At 39.2% G+C, this 24509-nt stretch overlaps 1 protein-coding gene across 1 annotated transcript in view; it reads right to left on the bottom strand.

The window, feature by feature from the left end:
- Window positions 1-2645: 2645 nt before the first annotated feature.
- The window catches only part of myo15ab (myosin XVAb), a 70657-nt gene continuing 48793 nt past the window's right edge, over window positions 2646-24509 (bottom strand). The window contains exons 56-74 of the mRNA XM_059334140.1: window positions 23708-23849; window positions 22165-22276; window positions 21818-21892; window positions 16679-16884; window positions 16452-16570; window positions 15146-15215; window positions 14954-15026; window positions 14223-14296; window positions 14014-14096; window positions 13759-13889; window positions 13576-13670; window positions 9742-9819; window positions 9551-9647; window positions 7716-7876; window positions 7485-7618; window positions 5210-5343; window positions 3587-3720; window positions 3304-3444; window positions 2646-3212 (exon numbers count right to left, since the gene is read on the bottom strand). Of these exons, the coding sequence (XP_059190123.1) occupies window positions 3111-3212; window positions 3304-3444; window positions 3587-3720; window positions 5210-5343; window positions 7485-7618; window positions 7716-7876; window positions 9551-9647; window positions 9742-9819; window positions 13576-13670; window positions 13759-13889; window positions 14014-14096; window positions 14223-14296; window positions 14954-15026; window positions 15146-15215; window positions 16452-16570; window positions 16679-16884; window positions 21818-21892; window positions 22165-22276; window positions 23708-23849 (2161 nt within the window). The 3' untranslated portion in view covers window positions 2646-3110. The remainder of the gene's footprint in view (window positions 3213-3303; window positions 3445-3586; window positions 3721-5209; window positions 5344-7484; window positions 7619-7715; window positions 7877-9550; window positions 9648-9741; window positions 9820-13575; window positions 13671-13758; window positions 13890-14013; window positions 14097-14222; window positions 14297-14953; window positions 15027-15145; window positions 15216-16451; window positions 16571-16678; window positions 16885-21817; window positions 21893-22164; window positions 22277-23707; window positions 23850-24509) is intronic.

The raw sequence follows: 24509 nt of genomic DNA, 5'->3' as shown, positions 1-24509 counted from the left end.
GAGATACTTGAACTCCTTCGCTTGAGGCAGTACCTCTCTCCCCACCCAGAGGGGGCAGTCCACCGTTTTCCGGCAGAGAACCATGGCCTCAGACTTGGAGGTGCTGACTCTCATCCCAACCGCTTCACACTCGGCTGCAAACCGCCCCAGTGAGTGCTGGAGGTCTCGGCTTGATGAAGCCAAAAGAACCACATCATCTGCAAAAAGCAGAGATGCAATTCTGAGGTCACCAAACCGGATCCCTTCCTCCCCCCGGCTGCGCCTTGAGATCCTGTCCATGAAGACCACGAACAGAATCGGAGACAAGGGGCAACCCTGGCGGAGGCCAACACCCACCGGGAACGTGTTTGACGTTGTGCCGAGTATGCGGACACTGCTCTCACTTTGGTTATATAGGGTAGGATAGTTCGTAGCAACGAGCCCGGTACCCCATACTCCCGCAGTACCCCCCACAAGACTCCCCGAGGGACACGGTCATAAGCCTTCTCCAAATCCACAAAACACATGTAGACTGGATGGGCAAACTACCATGCCCCCTCCAGAAGTCTCGCAAGGGTAAAGAGCTGGTCCGCTGTTCCACGGCCAAGACGAAGGGCGCATTGTTCCTCCTGAATCTGCGGTTTGACAATCGGCCGGAGCCTCCTTTCCAGCACCCTGGAGTAGACTTTCCCGGGGAGGCTGAGAAGTGTAATTCCACGGTAATTGGAACACACCCTCCGGTCCCCCTTTTTGAAAATGGGAACCACCACCTCGGTCTGCCAATCCACAGGCACTGTCCCAGACCTCCACGCGACACTGAAGAGGTGTGTCAACCATGACAACCCAACAATGTCCAGAGCCTTCAGCATCTCAGGGCGAATCTCATCCAACCCTGGCGCCTTGCCGCCGGGCAGCTTTTTAACTACCTCGGTGACCTCCGCCAGGGATATTGATGAGTCTTCCCCTGAGTCTTCAGACTCTGCCTCCTCTACGGAGGACATTTTGGCTGGATTAAGGAGTTCCTCAAAGTGTTCTTTCCACCGTGTAAGGACATCCCCAGGTCGGGTCAGCAGGTCTCCTCCCCCGCTGAACACGGCTTGGGCCAAGCCCTGCTTTCCCTTCCTGAGTCGCCTGACGGTTTTCCAGAACCTCTTTGAGGCCGACCGGAAGTCCTCCTCCATGGCCTCCCCGAATTCCTCCCATACCCGAGTTTTTGCTTCAGCGACTCCCGCAGCTGCAGCCCTTCTGGCCGAACGGTACCTGTCTGCTGATTCCAGAGACCCCTCGGCCAGCCAAGACCGAAAGGCCTCCTTCTTCAGCTTGACGGCCTCCCTCACCGCTGGTGTCCACCAGCGGGTTCTTGGGTTGCCGCCACGACAGGCACCGACGGCCTTCAGGCCACAGCTCCTACCAGCCGCGTCAACAATTGAGGCTTTGAACATGGCCCATTCGGACTCCATGTCCCCAGCCTCACCCGGGATGTTGGAGAAATTCTTCCGGAGGCGTGAGTTGAAGACCCTGCAGACAGGGGCCTCTGCCAGACGTTCCCAGTTCACCCTCACTACGCGTTTGGGTTTGCCAGGTCTGTCTAGCATCCTCCCCCGCCACCTGATCCAACTCACCACCAGGTGGTGATCAGTTGACAGCTCTGCTCCTCTCTTCACCCGAGTGTCCAAAACATGCGGCCGCAGATCAGACGATACGATAATAAAATCGATCATCGATCTTTGGCCTAGAGTGCTCTGGTACCAGGTACACTTATGAACAACTCTATGTTCGAACATGGTGTTCGTTATGGACAATCCGTGACTAGCACAGAAGTCCAATAACAGAACACCACTCGGGTTTAGATCGGGCAGGCCGTTCCTCCCAATCACCCCCTCCAGGTACCATCATCTTTACCCACGTGAGCGTTGAAGTCTCCCAGAAGAACAATGGAGTCCCCAGATGGTACCCCTTCCAGGACACCACCCAGAGACTCCAAGAAGGCCGGGTACTCCGAACTGCTGTTTGGTGCATAAGCACAAACAACAGTCAGAGACCTTCTCCCTGCGACTTGCAGCCGCAAGGAGGCGACCCTCTCGTTCCTCGGGGAGAACTCCAACACAGCGGCACTCAGCCGGGGGCTTGTGAGTATCCCCACACCCGCCCGGCGCCTCTCACCCTGGGCAACTCCGGAAAAGGAGAGAGTCAAGCCTCTCTCCAGGAGTTTGGTTCCAGAGCCCAAGCTATGCGTGGAGGTGAGCCCAACTATTTCTAGTTGGTAACGATCCACCTCCCGCACAAGCTCGGGCTCCTTCCCCGCCAGCGAGGTGACGTTCCACGTCCCCAGAGCTAGCCGCTGGAGCCGGGGGTCAGCACGCCCAGGTCCCCACCTTTGCCTGCCGCCCGACTCTCTGTGCACCCGACCCTTATGCCTGAGTCTGCGGGTGGTGGGCCCACAGGTCTGGTGGGCCCACAGGTCAGGGTAATTTTACAATTAATTAATTGAGAAATAATAATAATAATAATCAATAGTGCCTTGTCTGAGACACTGGTCATTAAAATAAATATGTTATGGACTTTGTTGATTTTTATTTATTCATTGTATCTATTTCTTTATTATAGTGTTGATACCATATTGTTGTTTAATAATTTTATTCACAAAGTGCACAAGTTCTCATATCTCTCTCTTTAAAATAGATTATTTTATTTTGATAAAATATTCTTTACAAAAAAGAAAGTTGATGCATTAATATAGGTTGAATACAACAATTGTTCACACTATAATCAAGTTATACAGTAATCAGTATCAATAAAAAAAATAAAAAAACATGTTCCATTTAGTTATAAAATTTTGTAATGAAAAGGCCTCTGAAGCTTCCTCACATTAACAGTTTATGTACATTTTAAAACAGCTTGAATTGTTTAAGTGCAACTATAAAAATGTCCTGTAAGAAACATTAACTAATATTGACTTTTCACTGTCTTCAGGATGCACTTTGTTCAGTTAACAGGTATAATGTCGTGACTTCAGGGTACACTTACACATTCATGTATATTAATAAAACACCTGAAGGCAAGAAGAGGTAGGACAATTATTATCATATCATTTATGTGTGTGTTCATACAAGTGTGTGCGTACGCTGAAGTTATAACATGGTGATTTCACTGGGTGGAAGGGTGAGTCTCCTCTCCCGCACGGACATCATGTTTTCCACCTGCATGGCGATGACTCGACACAACTCCAGGCCCTGCGGAGAAACACCAGCGACATGAGCACAGAGACATCAGAAAACGGTCATGTGTGGCCTCTGAGTGTCCTTGTCTGTGTTTGCGTCATACCTGCTCCAGCTGCAGCTGAATGAGCCGCTGCGTGTTCAAGTCCCCCAGGGTGAGGTCCACATACGGGTAGCTCGTTCCAGCAGTGGGCCTCTGGGTGCGGCTGGACTGCACCTCCACCAGGGGGACCATTGCCATCAGCTCCTGCGCCACAGAGACCAAACACTTTAAAACACAACTATCTGCTAAAAACGACGTGACTCTTCTTCTGGGCTCATGTTTCAGTCACGATGAGCTCATGAGTCATTCGAGAGCCTGACAGTCGTGAATGTGTGTGGCTCCTTACGTGTGTATTTTTGTGCAGGAAGTGGAGGCCATGTTGATTGACAGCAACAATGCAGGGCGCATAGAAGGAGGTGGAGCTGCTGCTGTGGATGTAGAAGAACGAGGAGCCGAACATGGGGAATGCGCTGATCAGCCCTGCATGCACAAAGACAAATAGTTTAAAGTGAGTGAATATAAAAGGTCACATCTTTATTCTCTGAAGAGGCATCACATGAACTGGACAAAAATACTTTATTAAAAGGGAACTTAAGAGATTTTACACATCAAGTCCAGTTTGATCATAAGCAGTCTGACTGTGGAGAAGGAACTGGACGGAATTACCCTGGTGATATCATCAGCTTTGGTTAGGACCACAGATGTATTATACGATCTGGAAACTGAATACAAATATGGCGCCTATTCAGTCCAATACGAATTACTTGCCTGGTGCATATGCCAATTTTTTTCCTAGCCTTCGGGTTTACTCTGTGTTATACAGCCCACTGTGTACTGGTGTTCAAAAGGTTACGTCATGAGGAAAGTGTTGCTAAACAATGAAAACATATCTGGAAAACTACATGATTAAAATAACTAACCATTTACGGCAAAACTAACACCCATGGCCTCCACCATTTTTTGACGTCAGCTTACACGGCACAACTCATGAACTCAGAGCTTTCAGATAATTTCCACCTCCCAGGTTGTGAAAACGACAAGAGGGTGGCAGTTATATGGGCTCATCTCCTGAAATAGGTCAAGACGACGTCAAGAAGATTTTTCAGTCACTTTTCTCAACTCGTGGAGACGTTTTACAAATACAAAACCTCCATGGATTACAATTCATAATAGAGTCATTAATGGCCTTGTTTGCAGTTTGAGAAGACCTATAAGCAGTTTTACAGGCGTCTTTTTTATAAATGTTTTCTGTGGGAAAAAGAGCTTTTTGGGCTGCAGGGGAATTGTTCGTTGCAGTACTGCAAGTGGCTACTGGGAAAAACTGTGCAAAATAAGGCTGCATTCACACCAAATCAGGTGTTGAGATCCACACGGGGTTATGCAGCACTGTGGGACTGTCACTTAAACTGCGCAGTTATGTGATGTCATGTTGTGAACTTTAAAAGGTCTGATCGCAGGATATATGAATAGCCACTGCAGCATGACCTTTGGTTGCATTTCTCCAAAAGTTGATTCTGTTTCAGCTTTTCAATGCAGGGCCACTGGCTGCCTTAAAACACTACAAACGGGCATTTTGGTGTGAATACTGCATAAAAGTGGAGAATTCCTCTGCTGATTTAAGTTTTTATAATCTGTCTCTCAACATTATAATAGAGCAACACTAAATCAGTGGAGCATCTCTTTAAGACACAAATACCTCCAATATTATGACAACAACCTCGAAAATGCACATTTATACATGAACTTTGCAGCATTTCTTCTAAATGCAGATTCATTTTAATGTGAAGATGAACTTAATTATTGATTGCATCCAGAAGTTCACTCTTGACTTTGGAAACATCACTTGATTAAAGAAACTCAACTCACAGTCCAGTTAGTCATTTGTTCTGGAGCCTTTGACCAAATCAAGTGTTGAGAAAATATGTAAAAACTGACCAGTTCAACCAAGCCCACAGTTAGGAGATCTTACCCAGGAACTGAGCTCTGGCCTGGTGAGGGTTCAGGGTCTGCACTTGCTGCATGTGCTGCGTCACCATCGTTACCCACTGCTGGGGCGGCTGCTTTTTGAACAGAGGTGGGGCGATGTACTCTGATAATTCGTGTCTGGAGGAGAGGAGAAGATAAACAGGAGTCGGCTTCACTCAGTGATTCTCAACATTTCTCCGGATGATGGTTTTACTCAGCGAGCTGTTTCTGTTCTGCTGGCGGCTCCGTGTGGGCGGAGAGAGAGACGGCCGATAACAACAGTAAGTTGTTGGTGAATTCAACAGTTGAGAAAAATAAAGTGTCAGACACTTTAAACTACAAATATTGACTGCATGTTCTGTAGAAAATGTAGAAAAAAACCCTACTGCTGTACTATACATTATACATTAATAATAAAATTAACAGATTTATTTTTAATCTGAATATTTTGTTTAGGGAGATATTTATTTATTTATTTTAATAAATATCTATATAATTTACAATCAACAACAATACAATAGATACATTTTATTTATTTATTTCGGCTGTATATAGTATTTTTTACAAAGTTTTAAACAAATAAAACAGAACAATAGAAGGATAAATGTCAAAATGATTATTTTTCTGCTGTGGACTCTTTGAATATTACTCCATTTAGAATTTTTAATAAAAAACTGTTTATTTTTGAAAGATGTATGTATAAATTAAAATATCAATAAATCATATTAAAAACATTTGAAAAGGTAGAAAAGGTTTATTGAAGGTGAAGCCTGGTAAGTGTAGAATTTAAAGTAATTGCAACAATTGCTTTCTATTTTTCTATTGCTCTGTCACATTTTTTAAAATGTTTTTTAAAAAAAATGAATGAATTTATTATTTGAATTTGTATTTTGGTCTGTTTTATTGTGAATCTGGTGTTGTTTTTGTGTGTTTATTATTTGTTTTTGGTGACCTGTTCCTACTTATCGGTAGCTTATGTCATGCTGACGTTACAAAAAAATAATGAAATAAATAATATTAAATCAATATTTCACAACACAAACTCGTCCATATATCCGACATTCATTAAAGTTGTTGAAAAAACATTTACTGTTTAAGTTTGATTTCCTAGCATAATTAACCTGCAAGTAAAAATTGATTTTTGTGGTGATATTTATGCTAATTTCACTTGGTCATGTTTAATGGTAAAATCAAATTGGATCAGTGTTAATAAGGAGCCAGGGAAGGTCAAATGTGTCCTGAAATAATGGATTAAGAAGTGTGAATATGTACTTAGAAGAGTGAGAATAATTGGTTTAAATCTAATTACAATAATATGAAGGTTAAAGGCAACTGATGAACTACTGGAGCATATTAAAAGCATGTCAGTAGTTTTGATTTTATTGAAATAAGATGGGCTTAATGGCTGTGATGTGGAAATTGAAATCTTTGAGGGACTGGGTGGATGTAAACTGTATGAAGTCTCACTGAGCCGTTGTTCTCTCTCTCGTTTCTTACTGTTCCTTTTACAATTAAATTATTCTATTTTCATGATTAGTGTTTGTTCTGCTACACCTTCAGCTGCAAAAATATAATGAACTGGGGGTCATGAACGCAGCAATGATATGATAATGAGAAAGACTATTTTATCACTTGATCACTGAATCTAGAGGCTGTATTGCCACATATTTGGCCTCATGCAGGAAGAAATTTATGAACAAATGTCCTCTTAGTTCTGTTTGCGTCTGCGATTGTTCTTATAATTTAGATTTTTTAAATTAATTTCAGATTATTTTTGCTCTTCCCTTCAATAAGATACAACTTTACGAGTGGTTGAAAGTACTCTTGAAAAGAAATGAACATCTAGTTTTCACAGTCCACAGATTGTTTGTTCAAGTTTTAAATTTGAGGAACAAGAAAATGCATGATTATCATATGATTTAATAAGGATTTTTTACATAATATAGATCATTATATTTATACATTAGATCATTATATCTTTTATAATTGTAATGTGAATAGAGACATATTGGAAAATCAAGTATACTTTTTTAACGTTTATTTTCACTTTTTCAAATTTCACTTCTGCTGAAATTCTTCTTCCTCTTACAGCTTCTTTTGGTGGCATCACTCCAGTTCTTGTGTGCCACTTATATAGTATATAGGCTAATAAACTGTTATGATTAGGTGGGATTCATTATCCAGCACAGCTTGATAAGAGCAGATCCACCTGGTTAAGAAATATTTAGGAAATTAGGGGTTAATATAAGAGAAATGTAAAAGATTGATTGTTTGCATACATGCTGGGGATGAAGACGATGTCTTTGGCTCTGTGCTGCAAAGCTGCCAGTTTGGAGATCTGGTGAAACTGTTGATCGCTCACTTTTCCGTGTGGGAGAACATTTAGCAGACCTTTGCGGTAGTCTGGCAGAATCTGAACAAACACATTAACATGGTTACATATACAGTATGTGCACACGTGTAGGTAACATACACAGTGTGACCTGTATGTGAAAAATCACCTGTCGTACCTGGTTAAACTGCATAGCGACACAGAGCTCATTGTCAAACTTGAGCGGCTGAGTCCAGACGACTCGTCTGAACCAGAAGCTGTAGTTTGTGTCGACTAACTCCGCCTCTGTCGCAACGTCCAGGATGTACTCATGTTTGTTTAAAGGACGCACATTCTGACCTGATCACACACACACACACACACACACACACACACACACATGTGATGTCATTTATAACCCCGATATATAAATATTCACCTCAAGATTAGTCATTATGAAAGTCAATCCAATCAAACCAGTTAAAATCCAATAGAAACTACTGCGAGAAATACCCTGAAAGTCGTTATAATATTTGTGCAGCCACATGTTGTGTGAGCTGCTGTGCTTTGAATAGCACACGAACGCCAGCAGCTGCCAGCTGTTTTCATGTGGAGATATTGAATTCAACAGGAGGAGAAAACTAATAATGACAGAATGCAAACTGTGCGTTCCAATACTCATACTACCATACTATTTGGTATGCCAGAAAAAGATTGAGTATGTCCCAATACATAGTATGTCACATGCAGTATGCCAAAAAATAGCAGGATGTCCTATCCATCCAGATGCAGACTTGCAGTATTCACATTTTGCATGCTTTTCTGGCTATTCTGACCCAGAGTGCTCTGTGCAGCATATATATGAGCAAGAGGTGCAGTTCAAGGAGTTCAAGGTGCAATATTATGATGAAGTGCATCCCTATTGTATGCAACAGTACACAGAGCCGCAGTACAAACTAAAAGTAATAAGAAGTGTGATTTGGAACAAAGCTAGAGAGTCCTCTGTGAGCACTTTAAGGGACAAAATCAGTGTTGGAGCTTTCAGCAGGAAAAAGCACAAGTGTACTGTGAATTAATTAGAAAAAAATATATGATGTCATGTTTTGAACGATGTATTTATTCACTAATGGGTATATTAAGGTAATATTTATACAATTTGTGCATCCTGTTTTTTAAAAACACATTAGACAAACAGTGTGCAAACGGATAGCACGTTGACATCTAACCAGTGGTGGAAGAAGTATTCAGATCCCTTACTTAAGTAAGAGTATTAATACCAAATTGTGAAATTACTCCACTACAAATAAAAGTCATGCATACAAAACTTACTGAAGTAAAAGTACAAAAGTATCAGCATCAAAATGTACTTAAAGTACCAAAAGTAAAAGTACTCGTTATGCAGAACGGACCAACTCCAAAAATATATAATTGAATTATTATTGCATTTATGTAAGCAGTGTTTGAATTTTCTCAAGGTAGGGCTCATTTTAACTAATTTACTTTTATGTGGTTTAATTTATAAACATGCATAATCATTTTAAATTGATCATATTTTTCATGTTAAATCTCGACCTGAAAAGTAACTAAAGCTGTCTGCAAAATGTAGTGGAGTAAAAAGCACAATATTTGCCTCTCACTGCAGTGGAGTAGAAGTATAAAGTTACATAAGATGGAAATACTCTTGTAAAGTACAAGTACCTCAAAATTGTACATGAGTAAATGTACTAAGTTACATTCCACCACTGCATCTAACTAGATCACAAAGTCAGTGTGTATTGTATTGTTATTGGCAGAAGACTGCATGTTGTGATATTGGCATCGGAAATGAAAAGTTGACATCGATCCCAATCAGGACTCGTGAACATGAGTGACTTTCCCCCACAGCTAGAAACCAGAGAACAGCCTGATATGTGATCTGTGAGTGGATCTGCTTCACTGACAGAGACCAGAAGACTGACTTTGTACGCTAATAGGATGTTTGCTGTGTTTGTGTGTGTGTGTGTGAGAGAGAGAAGCAGACATCTGTGGACACACCTCTGTTAGTGACTAAAAATATGGCGTATTCCTCCATGCACTCCAGTTTGTGTAAACCCATCTCATAGCACAGCTCCTCGATCACCTCCAGAGCAACCTGAAAAACATGACACACACACAGACACACAGAATATCACAACCTTCTTATAAAGCGGGGCTGAACTGCCGAACAACAGTGACTGAACACTTACAGAACACGTTTTGATTTTCACGTGACGTTCAATGCCTCCTGGGAAAAGAAACAGCTGACGTTTTGAGCTCCGTCCAGCCTGAGGAAGCACAAAAACACACTCATGTAGTATAAACTGGACATGATGGACTATGGCTGATTTTTTAGGACCATAACACACATAAACCTACATATATAGTGATAAAAAGGCTGCACAACCTTGAGATATTTGTGCTTTATCTTAAAACTTTACATACAAAATAGAGCACAAGTTTATAAAATATAATACATTTTTCAAGATTAAACAACACAAGGATATAAACTAATTTAAAGGATATGGAAGGCAACGTATTCGTCCCTACCCTGTCAGTGATGCTCAGCACTGCACTGCTTCATAAAAATAAATAAATCTCTAAAAACGACTTAAATCATCTTTTTGTTGGTGGTTATTTTCAGGCTCCAGTGCCCATGTTCATTGTAATGAAGGAAAATGACACCAATTGAAACAGCGTGGCTCCTTAATGTGTTTTTAATCGTTTTTGGACAACAATAGAGCTCTGTGACACAGGGGAATAAGCTTTAGATACACAGACTGCATTTGTTTGTTTTGGTCTTTTTATGAGATTTATTCACAATAAGAAGAAACTAGAATTACCACCTTGCTGTTGTACGCCTCCGCCTACCAGTCAAGCTGCAATTTACATCCATGCATGTCCGGACTAATTCATTATAAAGGTATTTAATGAATGGTACTAAGTGTATTCTTGGGTGAAAGATAGATGCTTCACTCACATGATCAACAGGCAGCAGATTTACTCTATGTGATTAGTGTCACCAATTCAGAATCTCACCAAATGTGAAATATGGCCACAATCTCCCCTTAGGTTTGTGAGTTACGGTGTTTTAAAAATGGCAGAATTTTTTTTTTTTTTTTTTTTAACTTTATGCTGTCACTGTGAAGTTGACTTATTGCACTGATTGAAGCAGAAACACAACAAGGGGGGGTGGGGTAAATTGTGTCTTTTCTGCATACATTTATTGTTGAAATATCTTTATGAGAAGTGTAGGGGTATGAGAGTGTTGTTGATACATGTATTTCAATAATTGTCAAATAAACTGAACTAAATTAAACTAAAGAAAAAGTCACCGTACTCCAAAGAGTGACTCCAAATGTGATACTGGTGAGAACTGGCCCACATCGAGCACAGATCTATTGGATATAAATTGTCATCACTTCATCATCCTGAAGAAATTTAGGGAAGATTTTGTCATAATTAGTGCATGAATTCTTGAGTTATGGCCCAAACCCTACCTTGTGAGGTTTACAGTGATCTTTGACAAACAAAATCTAATCAGTAAAACTTGAGTCCTGGTTGTTGTTTGTGGCAAATTTTGCAGAAATTCCCTCCAAGCATTCCTGGGTTATCACATTTATAAGAATGGGGCAGACAACCCAAAAAATACCACTTAAATTATAATAATAATAATAATAATAACTAGAAAATTTCCCCTGGGGAAATTCTGAAAGGGCCACGGGGGCTACTGCCGGTGTGTGTACACTATGATGATAACCTCAAAATGTGTGTGTGTGTGTGTGTGTGTGTGTAGCGAAAATTGCATAAAGTTACCTGTGTGTGTGTGTGTAATTAAAATCACATAAAGTTACCTGTGTGTGTGTGTGTGTGCACGTGTGTGTTTGAAGCATATGTATGCATGTGTGAGGAGTGTGCGTGCTTACGCGCATGTGTGTGTGTGTCTATCTGTAACTGTAATCACATCAAAGATCAAAGGCAATCAGATCAAAGCAATCGACAGAATTAACTGGCACCTGTTCCGGCATAGTGACAGCAGAGGTGGACAGACTGAAATTTCTGGCCTCGAACAGAAAGCATTTTTGGCCAAACCATAACTGGGGATTTCCACCGGGCGCGTTACAGCAGCAGCACGTCTCCACCGCGGTTTTGCTGCGTCTTCTGCCCGGCGTCAATTCACACCGGACACGTTACATCAGCGTCACGTCAGCTTAGCGAGCCGGTCGTATACACGCGAGATAACCGGATTACGCGATAATCCTGACCATACGGGAGACCGCAAGATTCCGTGATAAACTCTAAACTCTATTTATACAGTCTATGGATAAACTGTGTGTATAAAGTAAACAACAACAACAACAACCAACTTACTTTGCTTCTCTGACGTGAAAGATATGTTGATCTGACCATCTATCCTTGGTAGATAGTCATTAATGATTGTATGATGTTCCACTTCAACAATCAGTCTCTTGTGGTCCGTGTCGCCGATCCTCTGAGACCCTTTGATTGATTGATTGCTGATCTGGTGCCCCGGTCATAACATAATGTTGATGTGAAGTAGTTTTAGGCTGCATGAACTGCGTATTGTGTTTTATTTTGAAAGGGGCGGAAGTGTTTTACGCTGATTCTGAGTCGGACTTCCTGTCTGGTGCGATCTGCTCTGTTGAGATTCACGCGATTTGGCAGCGTCTTGCGGAGAAATAGAAGTCCTACCTAATGCTCGCGTAGAGACGATGACGTGGCGCTGCTGTAACGTTACGCAGCGCGCCTGGTAGAAATGCTCTCATTGATTAGAGTGTTACCTATTTGCAACGGCGTACGCGACGCTGACGCTAACGCTGCAGTAACGCGCCCGGTGGAAATCAGGGTTAATACCTATCATTGATCCGACTTCACTTTGAGCGTCCCGAGTTCTTCCTGAACGTCTATATATGTTTGTTTTTTTTCAAGAAAAATTTAAAAATAGCTTTGTTAGAGCGATCTAAAAAAACTTTTACATCTCCCTTTTTTCCGAAATCTTCCTGCGTTTTTAATATGGTAGCCAATGAGGCTGTTGGTGGTGTTGGTGGCGCATCTGTGCGTCGTACGCCCAAACTATAACTCTGACAGCTTTACCAGAGGATTGTGAGTGAGAAGACAAATTTTCCTACATTTCTATGTAGAAATTATTTCTGTAGAGTGGAATTTGCGGCCTGGAGCGCAGTTTTCAAATGTATTTTTTGACAATTTCTTCTCTCCCTCTACACTCTGGCGATGATGTCACACACTGTGACACGAACATTCCGTGCAATACACACCCATTATAATCTCAGAATTTCTCCAAAAATGATCATGGTCATTGAACAGGGATTGATAAAAAACTATATGACCTATCGAAACGTGGATTAATACACCGATACACAAGACTTGTGTCTACTGTTTAAAGTTTAAATGGAGTCTCTAGGTGAAATTATGCCGGAGGAGTAGACGTTTAAAAATCTCCAATTATTGTTCTTTTTCACTCATTTTTTTTCGGCCGTCCCATTCATTTCAATGCAAAATTTTGGGCAGTTTTTCGCGACTTACGTGTATTCTGTAGAGAAAAGTAATAGCACACCGATCCCGATCAAACCGCACATTTTGATATATAATTTGTCCTGCAACTCTTTGAGTTGTAGGACTAGTAGCGGGATGAAATTGCGTCCGGAAGAGGAAGAAGAAAAAATCCACAGTATAACAGTAGTGCTCGGTGCGATTGCCCCGAGGCCCTAATAATACTAATGCCTCTGTCGTCAGCTGTCACAGAGGCATACAACCTAGAATATCATCAGCTTTATCCTTGATGATGAGCTCAAATTCTACCGGCTACCACATTAATTTGTTGCTTTATTTGTAATCAAATTCACTGGAAACCTTTTCTGCACTCTTGAACGTTCTTGTGAATATTATTCTTTGTAGTACTGTTTGCTGGTCTCTCTCTCTCTCTCTCATATGTTTACCTTGAATCATACTTTCTACGTTTTATTGAAGTACAGGACCTAAACAATAAATATAATTTGACTGACCATCATGGCCTTCAGCTCCATGCTGTTGGGGGAAACACTGCGGCCGCCGTACTGGAACGTCTTCTTCAGGTTCTGCTCACATGCTTTCGCGATGCCTGACACATTAAATAGAACATTTTATTCTGGTGGCTTTGGTAAAGAGTTCAAAGCAGTTTTAAACTTTGCTGATAGTGTGTTTTTTACCCTGATACTGCGCCCCGGCGCTGCGAGAAGCCTGCTGCAGGTTCTTCAGCAGGAAGGGCTTGAGGACTTCAGAGCAGCGGTGGAACGCGGTCAGGATGTACAGCAGCCTCCAGCCTCGTTGGCAACTATCACTGCACAACACAAGAGTGCACGGACACACTCAGGATTACAGGCTCGGGGAAGAAAGAGGAGTGCAGTGTGGGAGGGTTGGTGGTGTGTGCGCTGTGTGTTGTTTATGTGGGAGAGCAGACTCACGGTTTGGAGCTGGTGTTAGCTGTAAGCTGTTTGAGAAGTTGGCAGTAAGCCTCATCCCTCATCAAGGTGAACTCTCCGATGAGCTGAGGGGAGGATACACATACACACACCCGCATGCACACGCGCACACACACATACACACACACACAGATTAGCAAACAGCCAAAAAGAAAATGACAGCTTAAGAAAGAGACAGTGTTTGTATTTACCTTGAGGAAATTGCTGACCACTTCCTGTTCAGTCGATCCTCTTGATGGAGAGTCGCCCATGAAACGCATCACCGCTACATAAACACACACACCATCATTGTTTGATCGTCACTTTACCTTTAATATACTTTAATACTTATATAAATGTATGTCTTCTCATTATTAATATAAATGTGCTACATATCTGTTTACATTCACTTTAGTAATTGCAAATATTGTTTTACACTTGTGTATATTATTTTATTTTCTATTTTATTTGTTTATATTTTATCCCTATAATCAAACTTGCAGTTATTTTGCATTACTTGTTTGCTTTTATCTTTTTTTCTTTTAAATACATATTTAATGAGCTATGTTGGAGGGATCCTGAGAGCCAAGATGTTTATTGCCAATGACTGCTTCATTGTAATTGTTGTGCACATGAAATAAAAACTACGTAACGATACATACAAAGCCCTACAGTGTCTTACAGCAAGGAAAAATAGCAGCGTATTAATGATTAAGGGTGATAAAGAGGGCACAAACAGCCTCTGGGTAAGTGCTGATTGGCTCAGGTGTATTAAATTGTCGTATTGAATAGCAGATTCTATAGGGAAATGCAGCACTCAAGTACTTCAAATCTGATCACAACGTCTCATTTTAACGGAGGATGAATCGGAGGCCAGGTGTAATAAGAGTAACGTAATAAGATGATGTAATTAGAGGAGCGATGAGAGAAGGTGAGAACTTACACAGGAAGAGATCCGCTGCCACTCTGTTCATGGCTGGGTCCATGAACTCAATCAGAGACTCAGTCAGAGGAGTCTGCACAGGAGAGAATCATGCAACAAAAGTGTCATATTAACTACTCAATACACCCACAGAGTGCATAAGAGTTATGAGAAACTTAAAGATGCTTTCAGTTATAGCAAGGAGAAAGATACCTTGGTGAACTTGATCATTTCAATGGGCTCTCTGGAGTCTCTGTTCTTACTTTTGCTCTTCAGGGTATCTCTGAGACACAAAACCAGACACAAAGTGCAGCATTTAGATTCAAACAGAAGCATTCAGATAGATTACTTCAGTAAAAGCAGCAATAAAAACACTATAAATAGACCCAATTACAAGTAAAAGGCCCACATTTAAAATGTAACTTGATAAAAGGTACACAAGCATCAGAGACAAAGTGTGTTTGAATATAAAGAGTTCATTTGCAAAAACAGATCATACATAAAAGCAATTTTAAATGAATAAACACTATTTAGATCCCATTGATTGCACAATACAAATACATGATTAAGCAAAATTTAAAAAAAGTTTCAAATGTCCTATTGAAACAACCCAACAGCAGTTTGATTGATATTCTGGACTGCAACATGATTTAGTAAATTATTAAAAAAAAAAAATCAAAATACAGATATTTGTTTTTGCAGATATATTCCATTATGAACACTGAAGTCTGAGAATGTTTTAGAATTTTATTGTGCAATCATAAGTATTGATGCTCTGACATGTAAAAAAAAAAAAAAAAAAGGTAATGTTTTAGTTTAGATGGAGCTGATGTTAATTACATTTTATGATATGTGATATGTTAGATATCATATTGCATGCAACGATATGCTTGTAAGTACAAATAAAAACAAAACAAGTAAATATAGCTGTAAATGACTGTAGTAGAACATAAATCACAATATGTTACTCAGTATCATACAGTAAAGTACCTCTAATTTGTACTTTAAGGAATACTTCACCCTATAAATCACAATTTGTGTATCAATGACACACCTCATGTTACCTTAAATTACTAAAAAAAACATTATTTTCTCACATGCTTCCATTGTAAACAATCCAGAAATGGAGAAAATCCTTGATGACTAAATGGGGGCAGCTTTTAACAACAGCAAACCTTTATTAAAACAAATCTTAATATTTGAAACAAAAAGTCTTACTTACGCACAGCTGCAATCTTGACAGTCTTGGATTATACTGCATGAAGTGTGTGAAAAATTTGCAAAAGCATGTTTCTATATAGTTTTGCTGTTGTTAAACGTGGCATTCATTTACTTCAATTCATCAAGAATTTACCATTTTCTTCAGGAATTAAAGATACATGGTGGGTAAAGTATTTTGCGTTTTTCCACTGGATTTGAGAGCATCTCTGTGTGAGGTTAGTGTTTTTCTGTGTATTTGTGAGGATTTCAGTGTGTGTGTGTGTGTGTGTGTGTGTGCAAGTTTCTCGCTGTGTTTCACCCCTTCATGTTGTTTCCCTGTCTGAAGTACTTCTTGGCGAACTCCAACATGTCATATTTGCTGTCCTGCAGGGCCCTCTCATCCAGATCTCCTTCAGCAAAGCCGTCAAGGGAAATCTTCTGAAAAAAAAAAAAGATTGACAGTGAGAAAAACAATCTGTCACTCACATAAGTTTGACTGACAGAAGGAAAAAAACACACTGTATGTGAGCAGGTGTGCCTCTGTACCTCTATCGTTTGATCTATCTCATGTGCCGCCATGGTGGACGCCACGGCCACAGCGACGGCTGATGACACGGCGAACTGTCCCGCTCCTCCTCGTGGCTCTGACTTGCGGTCCAGTGGCAGCGACAGGAAGTCAGGAGGAGCGACGGGATGGACGCACTCGCATGGGAACGCACCGGAGCGGCCGAACACGGCACCAAACTTCCAACCTGACACACAGAGCAGAGGGATTAGAAAACACGTGCGCGCACACACACACACACACACACACACACACACACATACACACATACAAAATTCTCTCTTTGTTCCCTATAACACTAGCTCACTATTTTGCAATCTCTTTAGTGTTGTATTTTAACACACACAGGACGCACATTCTGACCTGATCACACACACACACACACACACACACACACACACACACACACACAGACATTCACCCTCTGTATTCTGTAGTCTGTATTTTAATGGTTACACTGACTGTGGTCAGTGCTTCAATCCTGTCATCCTGTTTCCATTGCAGATTAATATTTAAAAAATAAGGACTATGATGGTACACATATGGAATTATGTAAACAAGAAAATGGCCGAACACAGCACCAAACTTCCAACCTGACACACAGAGCAGAGGGATTAGAAAACACACACACACACACACACACACACACACACACACCCAGGTGCTTTGTGCCTCTAAACAACCTGCCGCCCTGCTGTAAGTCCTGATCAATATCTGTTTTTCCTCTAACAGCAGGTCAGCTTTTCATTTACACCAGTCAGATGTGTATCTGCATGCTTTTCTCTCTCATTTACAAGACTTAGCTCTCTCGCTCGGCTACGCTAATAACCCCACACATAATGCAGGCTGTCCACCTCTGGCTGCTGTCACTCTTCCAGGACATTGGCAGGTGTCAGTTAATTCTGTTGATTGCAATGATCTTGCGCGTAAGCGCGCACACTCCTCACATATGCATACACATGCTTCAAACGCGCGCACGCACGCACACACAGGTAACTTTATGTGATTTTAAATACACACACACACACACACACACACACGCACACACACACACACACACACACACACACACACACACACACACACACAAAGGGCATAGTTCTCTGAAGAATCTCATCATAGTGTACACACACGAAAAATCTAGAAAAGCTCTAGATCTCTAGGTTTTTTTCCCAATATCACTTTCTAGAGTTTTCTAGATCCTTCTCTTAATTTTTCTAAAGCTTTTCTAGATATTTCTAGACTTTTTTTCCTAGTTTTTCCTAGAGCTTTTCTAGATTTTTTTTGATTATTTTCTAGATTTTTCTTAATCCTTCTCTAGATTTTTTGAAAGCATTTCTAGATATTTCTAGATCTTTTTCTGGATTTTCTAGATTTTTTTCCTCTAGAAATGCTTTAGAAAAATCTAGAGAAAGATTAAGAAAAATCTAGAAAAATCTAGAAAGATTTCCAAAAAATTAAAAGGATCTAGACAAATCTAGAAAATTATCTAGAAATGCTCTTGTAAAAACTAGGAAAAAATCCATAAAAAGATTTTTTTTAAATCTAGAATATGATCTAGAAAACAAATATCTAGAAAATCCAGAAAAAGATCTAGAAAAATCTAGAAATGCTTTCAAAAAATCTAGAGAAGGATTAAGAAAAATCTAGAAAATAATCTAGAAAAATCTAGAAAAGCTCTAGATCTCTAGATTTTTTTTCAATATCACCTTCTAGGTTGTTCTAGATCCTTCTCTAAATTTTTCTAAAGCTTTTCTAGATATTTCTAGACTTTTTTCTCAATTTCTTTCCTAGTTTTTCCTAGTATGTTCGTGTCACAGTGTGTGACATCATCGCAAGAGTGTAGAGGGAGAGAAAAAATTGTCAAAAAATACATTTGAAAACTGCGCTCAAGGGTGCAAATTCCACTCTACAGAAATAATTTATACATAGAAACGTAGGAAAACTTGTCTTCTCACTCACAATCCTCTTGTAAAGCTGTCAGAGTTATAGTTTGGGCGTAGAACGCACAAACGCGCCACCAACACGCACCAACAGCCTCATTATTATATTAAAAATGCAGGAAGATTTCTGAAAAAGGGAGATGTGACAGTTTTTTTAGATCGCTCTAACAAAGCTATTTTTTCATTTTTCTTAAAAAAACAAACATATGTAGACGTTCAGGAAAAACCCAGGACGCTCAATGTGAAGTCGGATCAATGATAGGTATTATGGTTTTGCCAAAAATGCTTTCTGTTTGAGGCCAGAAATTCCAGTCTGTCCACCTCTGTCCTGGAACATTCGGCATCTCATCATAGTGGACACACACCGGCAGTAGCCCCCGTGGCCCTTTCAGAATTTCCCCTGAGGAAATTTTCTAGTTATAGATGCTATACACAGGAGTATTTCTGTCACTTGTGAGGGCAATACACTGACCTGCATTGATTTCCTGCAGGGTTACCCAAACATGCTAAACCCAAACCATGTCTGAATCTTTACCTAATTGTATATCCTCTATAAATCCCAAAGGTCAATGACTTCTGGGTTCGACCATCAACTGTATATGAAGGTAGACGACATATATTCACTTCATACCTGTAAGAGCCATTTTGTTTGTTTTTTGTTTTTACATTACATGTCATTTAGCTGACATGCTTTAGCTTTGTCCAAAGCAACTTACAATAATTGCATTCAACCTGATGGTACTAGCCTTAGATCACAGGAATCAAGTAAGTACATGAGTGCCATCTGTAATCGCTACAGGAGTGCTTTATGTTTAAGAAGAGAAGAACAGCATTTTTTTATTATTATTATTTTTTTGTTAGCTTAAACCACAGAGATAACGAGGAAATAAGGGCGCATGTGCATAATTAATTTGTTTGCAAGATTCCTGGGAGAGGGACACAATTTTTTTGACTGCAAATGCTATGTGATGAAATTTGTAAATTAGAGCTTTATTTTGTCTTTTGAGTAAAGCTATGATAAATGGTATTAATCTATGAAAAACTGTGGACATGTCATTCAAGCGCTGTAGTGGAGGCGTCATTTACATAGTATTACATACCATACTATTGTACAAAAAGGAAGCCAAAATTATTGTAAGTCAAGCCAAAATATTCTGCCACTGGCGCTGCCATCATTTGGAGCCAGAATAAGCGCAGTAGTGATTGAGAGTTGAAGCTGTGGTATTAAGGTCCTGCCCATACACCCGCCCGACCAATCATGGGCCAATACCAGCTGTCAATCATGATGTTTCACCCCCTTTTTATAGCATCAGAAAACTAATTAAAACTAAACTTATCAGAAGAATTAACACTTGATTATACCACATGGTAAGAATTACTTATAATGACAGAAACCGTCTTTGGAATAAATTTGTTCATCATTAATTTAGATTTTTTAGTTTGACTCATGTCCCATCTGTTAATATGGATCAGCTGGGATTTAAATGAGTTGTACTGCAGCCCGCCAACAGGGGGCGATCAAGATGTATTTGCTTTACTTCACCCTCTTGTCTCTTGTCTCTTGTCTGGGTCAGAGACATGGATGTATTATAAGAAATGGGTACAAGACTCAAAGATGCACAGTTGGGGCATATGCCAAATTTCATGAACATAAAAAAGGAGAAAAAATGGTATCATATAATCAAATATAGATTAATCTGCATTCTAGGCAATTTTATTCATGTATTAGATTATTATATGTTTTAGAATTGGGTTTTTTTTTTTTAAATATACAGTCATGGAAAAAATTATTAGACTTCAGTTCTTCAGTTTCTTGTTCATTTTAATGCCTGGTATAACTAAAGGTACATTTGTTTGGACAAATGATTTTGGTTATTATCAAGAAAAACATGGAAAATGTTGAGATATCAGCTCTTAAATTTAACTCTAATGAGCTATTTTTTGTTGTTGTTATCATTATATTTATCCAAACAAATGTACCTTTAGTTGTACCAGGTATAAAAAAGAACTAGAAACGGAAGAAAACAAGGGTGGTCTAATAATTTTTTCCATGACTGGATATATGTATTTTTGATTATAATATCAGTGAGTACTGACACTCTGAAAAATCACATTAACTTTGTTTGAGTTTATTTAACAAAATGTCGATTTCCCTTCTGCTTACAACTGTTTTTTGGTGGCATGTCTCCAATTCTGTGCTCAAGTATTTGCACAGTACACACTTCTCTTATATAATGTTTCGGGGGCGTTCCCTGTGCTAATTAACAATTATGATCGAGTGAGATTCATCATTCAGCACACTAGGATTACAGCAGATTTGGATGCTGAAGAATTACTTTTGTCTTAGAAAATGTATTGAGAATATAAGAAAATGTTGCTGCATGAAGTCCAATGTGACATTAATATTCACATACACACACACACACACACACACACACACACACACACACACACAGAGGCTGTCCTCCCAGCTACCCTTGACTTTTCAATACTTGATGGAAAATTTAATTAGTAATGCAGCTGACACCTTACATTCACATTTGATATAATTAAAGTTCATACCTTTAGAAATGTAGCCTTTTTTTACCCTATTAAGTCTGATAACAGATCTCAGTGGATTGTATGGTGGAAATTCAGAGAAACCTGACCATTGTGTGCTACGTGAGGTTCACTTCAGGACGTTTTTTAAGTCCAAATGTGAGAGAGCAAAGAAGAAATAAATGCATCACAGTAAATTAGAAAAATAAATGTGAAAGCACACCCTGACTTTGTCCTGTCAAATGTGTGGTAAGAAATGGAAAGACATGACCTGTGATCTTATTTCACCTTTTGTGTCCTCAAGAAATGAATCAATGAATCAATAGTTTTCAAATTGCATCGCCATCTTCCATCTGAAATATAATTTTCTGATACAATATTGTATTTAAAAGTGCTGTGGGCCCCGTCAACATTACCGCACCTATTTCTCCTTGTCCTAAGATACCATCACCCCTCCAGGGGACACAGACACCGTCCAGCTTAGTAAATCTATCACAGCTGTCAGTTTGAATTGTTGCCTTGTTTATTTTTTAGCCTTGGCAATGACATCTGATTACTGCGTGCAGGAAAAGGGAAGTTCACAGATTGATTGACTGGTTTTGTTATAGAGTAAAATGAAGGGATTTAATGAAATCTCACCAAAGTCTTGAGTTTCTCTTTTCAGTTCCTCCAGAAACACCACCTTCTTCCTCACCACACAGCCGTAGCTGTGACCTGGAGGGCAAAACACAGACACACACCAGCTTGGATCATAGATTCACTCAAAAGATAGCAGGATTTCTACAACATCGCAGATTCCAAAAAAGCTGAGATGCTGGGAAAACGTGAATAAAAACAGAATGCAATGATTAACAAATAATTTTTCAACCTACAATGTATTGAACAAGATATTTAATGTTCAAACTTTTTTTTGTTTGTATCCACTGAATTCTGAATTTGATCCATTCTGTTTTCATTTATACATGTACAGTACCGCAGTGTCTCACCCTTCTCTAGTCCGTCCATAACCTGCAGCCTGATAACGTCACCTTTGTGAAAACTGAGCATCGATCGATCGTCTGTCACAAAGTTTCTCTCTGCAATCACGTAGTCAGAGTCCTGCAGGGAAGAAAGACACACGAGTGGATAATCTCACACTATCACATGTTCCTGTAATGCTGCAGTATTTGTATTAAATTTAATCTAATGAACTCATATACGTGTGCTTGAGTCACTGATTTGTTTTCTACATCTTTCATAAAACTCACATAAAATGATAGTTTGTTACATTCAATACACTATCAGTCAAAAGTTTGGACACAACTTCTCAATTTATTTTTTTCATTTTGAATATTTTCAACATTGTAGGTTAATACTGAAGACGTCAAAACTATGAAAGAACACATATGGAAATATGTATTAAACAAAAAAGTGTGAAACAAACCAGAATATGTTTATATTTTAGATTCTTCTAAAGTATCCGCCTCTTGTTTTGATGATGTTTTGTCTGTTATTCTCAGTCAGATTCATGAGCTGATCACCTGGATGTTTTTCAGTTAACAGGTGACTCTTGTCAAAAAGTTAATTTGTGGAATTCCTTGCCTTCTTAACCCTTTGATGCACAACATATAAACACCTTCTAATGCACAAATGAGTCAAAAAAGACCCAAATGAATTTCCCATGTTATTTCATGCTGGCTGTGTGTTTGAATATCTTTTTTTTATTACAACAGATCATTATATCCATTTATCCTTTCATACTTGAAGAACTATGAAGAAAAATAGTTTTTGTATTATTACATCCATACACCCATACAGTTTACACACATGGGTAAAAAATGACCTTGTGCATTAGAAGCGTAGTGGTACAAAAAGGGCTTTTATTAAAAAAGTAAGAAATGAAAACAAAAAATCTGAATGTATGATGATCAAAAAAAAGTTAATTGAGGAAAACCTGCAATACTGAATGATGTAATTAATTTATTGCAAAGATATAGAACATAAAAACGTAGTCGGGTCACTTTAGACCCTTGTTGTGCACCAAAGGGTTAATGTGTTTGAGACCATCAAAGCAAAAGGTGACTAATTGGAAGAATCTAAAATATAATACATATTTTGATTTGTTTAACACTTTTTTGTTTACTCCATATGTGTTCCATCATAGTCCTTATTTTTTTTAAATATTAATCTGCAATGCAGAGAAAACAGTGAAAATAAAGAATTCCATCGAATGAGAAGGTGTGTCCGAACTTTTGACTGGTAGTCTATGTGCGGATGAGTAAGAGACAGAGAGATATCGAGGTAAAATCAACACTTCAACACTACAGCTAAAGTCCTTTTACTGTTCATGTTTTAGCTGAAACTGTTTCAGGTTCATGGTTTTGGCTGAGCTAGAAACAAAAATGCTAAAAAAAAAAAATGAACAACAGTTTTTTTCTGACAGGATTGAAGCACTGACCACAGTAAGTGTAACCATTAAAATACAGACTACAGAATACAGAGGGCGGATGTCTGTGTGTGTGTTTGTGTGTGTGTGTGTGTGTGCAGTACCTTTTTGATCTCATTGATGAAGGTGTCTATGAGATGTTTGACTTGCGGCGCCTTGGCTGAGAACAGGATGAGTTTCTCGTTGGTCAGATTGAACTCCAGCATGTTTTCAGAGGGGATGGTTACAAACAGGATGTCTGCGTAGCTGAAAAAAAAAAACAGTGCAAATTGTGATATAGCACAAGAGCTCACAGCTGTTCTGTAAAACAAAGCTACAGAAGTAATAGAAATGAATAGTTATCATATATTAATAACAATGGAATACAGCAATAAATAACTGCAGTGTTTCAGAATCCAAATATAAGACAATCTACATGCTAAATGTACATATTTTTGAATGACAATCCATTGTTTTCCTTTTATGCAGTTTGTAAAGATGTCATTTTACTGTAGAAGAAAGAAGAAAGCCTCAGGATAATTTGCAACTTGTATTCTTGTAAAAAGTAGTCAAACAAAATGTTTTTAATAATTATTATCCGGATGAAGAATCCTTAATGTTCAAAAATGAATACCTCCACTACTTTTGACTTTCTTGCAACCAAATGATGATTCTTTGTGGAATCAATATTGTATAATAATACTTTATAATATAAAATAAAGCTATTTGACCCTGCATAAAAAATGAGTGCCAACATCTTGCAAAACATAGCCTTAGAGCTGAAAAACCACACTTTCTTTTCCTCTATATTTTCCTAAGAAGGATTATTCTAATCTTCCTGAAACTTATTTTAATTGTCAAGTGTTAATATTTATTGCAGATATATAAGAAAATGAGAGATGTTATACTGCCAAACTTAATAAAAAA

This window comes from Centropristis striata, chromosome 1, assembly GCF_030273125.1.
Source record: "Centropristis striata isolate RG_2023a ecotype Rhode Island chromosome 1, C.striata_1.0, whole genome shotgun sequence".
Taxonomy (NCBI): domain Eukaryota; kingdom Metazoa; phylum Chordata; class Actinopteri; order Perciformes; family Serranidae; genus Centropristis; species Centropristis striata.
Note: the sequence above shows the minus strand (reverse complement) of the source record. Positions and strands in the feature narration are given on the sequence as shown.